The 6,840-nt window shown below is 40.0% G+C and overlaps 1 protein-coding gene across 1 annotated transcript; it reads left to right on the top strand.

Annotated features, from left to right (window-relative positions):
• Nucleotides 1-4,571: 4,571 nt before the first annotated feature.
• CG41561 (uncharacterized protein) lies at nucleotides 4,572-6,713 on the top strand. Its single transcript, NM_001110608.2, has 4 exons — nucleotides 4,572-4,664; nucleotides 4,719-4,945; nucleotides 5,548-6,517; nucleotides 6,576-6,713. The coding sequence occupies exons 1-4, from the start codon at nucleotides 4,621-4,623 to the stop codon at nucleotides 6,652-6,654; spliced, it is 1,320 nt and encodes a 439-aa protein (NP_001104078.2). The 5' UTR covers nucleotides 4,572-4,620; the 3' UTR covers nucleotides 6,655-6,713.
• Nucleotides 6,714-6,840: the final 127 nt, after the last annotated feature.

The following is a 6,840-nucleotide window of genomic DNA, read 5'->3' as shown; positions in this document are numbered from 1 at the left end:
AGAGGCTCACCAGGGTACATTGATTTTGCACTGACAAAGGGTGTGCTGGGCATCCACGCTAACATAAGTGCGGCTATTGATCTTAGCTCCGACCACCTGCCTCTGGTAATTACGCTGGATGCGGGGGCAATATGCTACCCTAAGATGGAGCCGGCTGATCACTAGGCTTACTAACCTGGAGGTATTTTAATCGCAACTGGAGTCTACACTGCCCCTCAACACTGCCTTAAACTCTGGGCAGGACGTTGATAATGCTATTGAACTGCTCACCAACAATATTAAGTCAGCAGCTAGATTGGCAACTCGCAGCATATCTCGGCAGCTCGCGGCAGATCGAATCCCAATAACCAGGGAGATCCTGCTGCTTATAGCTGAGAAGAGGCGCTTACGTTCTAGGTGGATGAGATCTCGTCACCCGTTGGACAAGACGGAATGGGCTCCGATGCGCGTTGATGCTGCACAAATCCGCATGGTTCGACGAAAGGCTTGCCAATACTGAAGTCGAAAGCGAAGCGACGCATTCGCTGTGGAATGCCACGCGCGTAATCAAAAGGCGTTGCACGAGGAAGGCGCCTTTAGTCGATAGCAACGGGACATGGTGTCGGATTGACTTGGGACAAGCGGAGGTATTCGCTGCGCACCTCGCCGAGCGATTTCAACCATTTAAGCTTGCCAGCCTGCAACAGGTTGAAGAAACTCAGGACCTGTTGAACCAAGCGCTTTAAATGGATCTGCCAATCACGCCTTTTGAACCCTGCGAGGTAGCCGAAGTCATTGTGCGACAAAGTAGCAACAAAGCAACAGGACACGACGTCATCTGCAACGCCACATTGAAGGCCCCGCCCAGTCAAGCAACAACCATAACGTTGGTTTTCAACGCTATTTAGAGTTTGCAATACTTCCCTTATCAGTGGAAGCTCGGGATAATCTCCATGATCCACAAACCTGGCAAGCCGGAAAGGGAGCCCGCCTCCTACCGGCCGATCAGTCTCCTCCCTTCAATTTCGAAAGTGTTTTAGAGACTGATTGCTGTCCGGATTGTAAGGATTATGGAAGCCGAGGGGATTACCCCTGAGCACCAGTTCGGATTTCGTGCTGGCCACTGTACTGTCAAACAGCTCCATCGGGTCGTCGAGCAAATTCTGACTGCCTACGACAGTAATGAATATTTTAACATCCTCTTCTTGGACATTCGAGAAGCGGTTGATCGGGTGTGGCACATTGGACTTCAAGTAAAAATCAAGCAGACGCTGCCTGCTCCATATTTTGGATTGCTAAAATCGTACCTGGAAGGAAGGAGGTTCGCTGTGCGCTTTCATTCAGCAATTTCCACCGATCACTATGTGGCAGCTGGTGTTCCAAAAGGTAGTGTGCTCGGCCCCTGCTCTACTGCCTGTATAGCCACGACATGCCGCAGCCGGATGTAAGCCTTTACGAGAAATCAATGCTGGCCACATTTGCCGATGACTTGTGCGTCACCTACAGGTCCCGATACGAGCACGACGCGGCCGATGGTATCCAGGACTTTGCAGATCGGTTCTCGGAATGGGCAAGACGTTGGAATATTGGCATCAATAGCAGTAAATCCAACAACGTCTGTTATACTTTAAAGCGGAGAACGCTACCGCCAGTCTACATCGAGGAAGCCCCCGTACCACAGCCGAACGCAGCAAAGTACATTGGAGTGCTTCTGGACTCCAACAAGCTGACAATTTACAAACAGATATAAGCACCAAACTGGAAGTATGGGTGCCAAATCTGGGGCTTGCCATGCGACAGCCAAATAAAAAGGATCCAAGCTATTCAATATAAGATAGCAAGACTCATCCCCGGCTGCGAGTGGTTTGTGCAAAACACCACCCTGCACAGAGACCTGAAACTCGCAACGGTATTTGACGAGATAAACCAGCACTCGAGCAGGTACCATGACAGGCTGGAGCGCCACAGAAATCGGCTGGCCAGCGCTCTTAACAGATCTCGCCCACCAAGGAGGCTCAACAGAAGGCAACCGAGGGAACTCATTTCCCGATCTCCTTTGACAAGGGTCAGCAGAATCTGACGCTTATCAAAAAACCTATTTGTTATATGTGTTTGTTATGTACTGTACTATTATTGTAAACTAGAAAAAGCTAACTATAGTTAGCCGGCGCGCACAAATGGGCAGAAATAATAGAAAAGAAGGACACAAAGGGTCTCCAAGATTTCCCCGTATGCCTTAATAAATAACTTACAAAAAAATATATATATATATTTCCTTAAGAAGGTATGCAATAAATATTGACTTTGGCGAAAGTATGCAATACAAATTGGTCAAACCGAATGTCACAACCTTTACGTGGCCAGCAATGAGTTCTGGTTTTTCTTTTACTTGTTTTTTACTTGACACTTGATGAGTTGCCGAGTGAATAGCTTGTCAAACTTACATGTTCTGTAGCTTAACTATCCTGTCGACTATTAGTGGTCCTTGTTGAATTTGGGCGCCAGTTATGTATTTCTCTCCTGTGTCCAGAATTATACAAATTAGGTATTTCTCTCCTGAGTCCAGAGTTATGTATTTCTCTCTGTGTCCAGGGGTCTTCCTTCTCAAGATTAGGTATAATTGCTGAAGTTAGGAAGATTACGGTTGGAGGGCTTGACTTCGCCCCCTTAGTTATCTTGCTAGCCTTGTGGCTTAGCAATCCAATGTAAATAAGTACAAGTGATTTTACAGCTATGCGACGGAGTCGTGCTGTGTTTTATTGAGCAGCCTTTCTAGAACTGAAGTACAGACAATATTCTTGCTTAGTCTACCCTACGCGACAATGCATAGCGCCAAGACATGAGAGGCAAGCCGACTCAGCATTCCTTGCGGCACAGCGCGACACTCCAAATGGGAAGCGTCGGACTTCTACCGCCGAACGCTCTCAGCACAGAACGCTGAACTTCATAATGGCGCGTCAGCATTACTGTGCGAAGCTACTTAGCTGCTAAGGGAATGTGAACTTGATGGTTTGACGACTAAACATCCGTCCCCTAATTTAAACAATGCCTTGCTTAAGCCCGCACCCAATCGTCACGTTCCCACGTTCAAAGCTCGAACTCGCAATCCCGAAAAACAAAAGTATCGATTTCAATAAACAACTTTTAAGAATCTAAGGGCACTTGTATCCAAGAGCAAATGCACTTGAATCCAAGAGAAACGCAAAGCTTTTTCTCTTCACGATCAGAATTCTAAAGTCTAAAGTCCATATTAGAAAAGCTCGATACCGAGGCTTGAACGTCAATCAAATCAGAGTAATTATCAGAGCTCAGCTTAAGACCTAATTGTAAAAGGTCGGTGTTCTTCTCAAATAAAAAGTTTTGTAATCATTTAGTGAAATAAAAATTATATTTTTTTCACTTATAAATATTGCAAGCATTTAATTATATGTATATATTTCGCAAAGGCGATATGTTTATCACCATGGACAAACGGCTTACCTTTGGGCCGCATCCCAAAAACACAGTAAAGAAATGTGGTCACAGATCACAACAGCTGAGATGGCTCATGAATAGAAGGAACACTCTTTCGATGAGGTGCAAAAGAGCTGTGTATGCGCACTGTATAGTACCGATATGGTTATACGGGAACCAGATTTGGGGAATTGCAGCCAAATCGAATTATAAACGTATCCAGGTGATGCAAAATCGCACATTACGACAAATAAAAAACTGCCCCTGGTATGTACGTAACTCTACTTTCCATAAAGACCTCAATATTCACACAGTTGGGACACAAATTGGGAGGCATACAAGTCGATATAGTGACAGATTACTGAGCCATAGCAGTCTTCTTGCAAGACGTCTCATCCCCGCTCGACCTCTGAGACGACTCAAACGGCAAGGCTTCGCCAAAACAATTGGGCAACAGTAAAAACTCTTCATTTATGTTCCTACTTCACTTATTTTATTTTTATAGTTTTTTGTAATTCCTAAGAATATTTCTCCACCCTGTGATGTTAAGATACAATATTATGATGTACGGATTCTTCACTTAATAAATATTAATTTAAAAAAAAATTATATTTTTTCACTTATAAATATTGCAAGCATTTAATTATAGATAAAATAATAATAAAAGAATAAAAAATTTAAAAGTTGTTCACAATTTGGGGTGTGACCAATTTGGGCGTTTTGTGTGTGTAAGAAGGGGCGTGACCAAAGTGGTTTTGGTATACTAATAGATATTTGCAAGCAATACAACGAAGAAAAGTCCAAAAATTTTTCAAAAGTGTGGGCGTGGCAGTTTAAGGCGGTTTGTGGAAGGAGTGGCGCAACCAAAGTGGTTTTGGTATACTGATAGGTGCCAATACAAACAATACAACGAATAATAGACAAAACATTTTTTAAAAGTATGGGCGCGTCATTTTTGTGCGGTTTGTGGGCGATAAAATATACGTAGGAAAAGGTTTTTTTGGCATAACGATAGAAATTTACAAGACCAATAAAAATATAAAAAATTATTAAAACGTTTTTATTTTTTATTTATGTTTCACAAAGTCACCGTCTTGATAAACTTCATGTGTTTACTCTTTTATAAAACAAAATCAAATATTCGTATTTATAAAATTTCTTTTTGCTAAAAATGTCAAAATTAATACAATGACTAAATCTTTAGAGTGTGTCCGATGCTGTCCAGCTTCTAGGTATGATTAATTAAATTGATTGAATAAATAATTATTTTATGTATTTTTTGCCAGTCACAGTTCGTCTATTGAGACAACAATATTATGTGATAAATGGTGCCCATTTATATGTAACCGGCAATGTACAACTTCATATTTCTATGGGCACGGCTATTCTATGCTTAAAAGAATTTGTCATAAAATAATTCAAAATTATAACCGCAAGCAGTGTCGAGAAAGCTATACAGTCTTTGATGGAGGGAATAGCACTAAGGATCGACCACTATTTAATAAATATAGAGGTAAGAATGATTTTAATACACCTTACTCGACGTGTAAAAGGGTATTCTAGATTAGTAACAGGCAGAAGGACCAGAATGACAACCATACAAGTATATATATGCTTGATCAGGATCAATATCCGAGTTGATCTGACAATGTCCGTCTGTCCGTATGAACGTCGGATCTCAGGAAAATTAAAAGCTAGAAGGTTGAGATTAAACATACAGATTCTAGAGACATAGACGTAGCGGAAGTTTATTGACCCATGTAGCTACGCGCACTATCCCTCACAAACCGCATGAAACTTAAAAAAAGGGGTTTATATTATTTTTGTAAATTTCTATCGATTTCTCAAAAAACTTCTTCCCACGCCCACCGTAATGCCCTAAGGCCGCCAAATGACCACGCGCACTCTTTTAAAGAACTTTTACATTTTTCTCATTTTATTCCTTTAATTTATTTTATTATGTTATTTTCTGGAATATCTATCGATATCGATACATTTATGAAATTTCGGGTTCGCATTCAGACTACCTGAGTAACGGGTATCTGATAGTCGTGGAACTCGACTATAACATTCTCTCTTGTTTTCGTTTTTTTATTCCTGACTATTTGGTTATAGGTAATTTCGAGTCATACGGCCTTAAAAATAAGGAAAGGTACGACGACACAGCTGGAATAGAAAACGAATCTCAGAAAAAACGGGATATCTTAAAAAAGCTGCAATCACCAAAAGATAGAATAAAAAGGGGTTATAGGGAAGTGAATGATTTTATAATATCTAGAAGGATCAGTGGTGTAGGTGCTAACAAACGTGGATGGCATGCTAGTGAAGTCGACAATGCAAGTTTGGAATGGAATATAAAAAAAAACAGGGATGTAAACAAAAAAAAAATAAATGAATTTTATAAAAAAGGTGCACCAAAAAAAACGGGAAGGAATGGAATCGATATTCACTTAAATGAAAACTCCTTCGATACAATTAAATTAGATAAAAACAAAGGACCAGGTCTAAAAAAATTAAACGAAAATGGAAAGGATCGGAGGGGAAAAAACTTTGAAAATAACCCGAACGAAAATAGAAAAGAAATGATTAAAAAAAAAAGTAAAACTGAAAAGCCGGATAGTAACTATGATGGGAGGGGAATCAAACCACTAAATCCAGAAAAGAATCAAGCTAATTTCAACTTAAAACCACAAAATAAAATGGAGAATGTTGTTAAAAGTGATTTTGACTTAAACGATCAGTCCAACGAACAATTAAAATGGGACCTTGAATTAAATAAAATTAACCGTGGTGGTAAAAATGTCAAAAATAATAAAAACGATGAGGTAGATTCCGAAACCCCAATCATTAAAGGACGGATGAGAGGCAATAAAATAGGAAAGTTTGCCAACACCAATAAAACACAAGGTTCAAGTAGCAAAAAAAAGGGCACATCGAAAGCAGCTGAGGGCGTATTAAACCGGGTAAATGGTCGTTACAAATGCAAGAGTCTGGGCTTTATGCAGGAAAACTTACGATTTGGTCGATTCGTAAGACCCTCTGATATGCTCCGTGTCAAGCTAGAGGAGCGGGATCTATGCAAATGGTAACTATTTAAATAAATTTTATTTATCTTACCTTAATTAATAATTTAACCTTTTTAGTATTCCGTGCTGTAACTTTAAATACCAGACGGTTTTGCCCTATAATTTCATGTACCAATGCTGTGGTACAGGACCTTAACAACATTGATGTTCAAAAAAAATTTATTTATTTAAATTTCTTATGTGCGGTAAATATTTAAAGTCAAAAGAAATTGTCCCTTTCAGATTTAATAAAAAAAATGGCTGTCAAAAGTCGTATTACAAATATATTTTTACGGGGTATTCCGACTTTATATATATATAGTAGCATAATATGCTTCACATA

Source organism: Drosophila melanogaster (genome assembly GCF_000001215.4).
Source record: "Drosophila melanogaster chromosome 3CEN 211000022280328 sequence".
Taxonomy (NCBI): domain Eukaryota; kingdom Metazoa; phylum Arthropoda; class Insecta; order Diptera; family Drosophilidae; genus Drosophila; species Drosophila melanogaster.
This window is presented reverse-complemented; position numbering and strand designations above follow the sequence as displayed.

Bases quoted from the DNA above. Each gene is read 5' to 3' on its own strand.
- CG41561 (NM_001110608.2), top strand. From the start codon at position 4,621: ATGACTAAATCTTTAGAGTGTGTCCGATGCTGTCCAGCTTCTAG. The intron at 4,665-4,718 runs GTATGATTAATT...ATTTTTTGCCAG, and splicing joins CGATGCTGTCCAGCTTCTAG to TCACAGTTCGTCTATTGAGA. The intron at 6,518-6,575 runs GTAACTATTTAA...TAACCTTTTTAG, and splicing joins GAGCGGGATCTATGCAAATG to TATTCCGTGCTGTAACTTTA.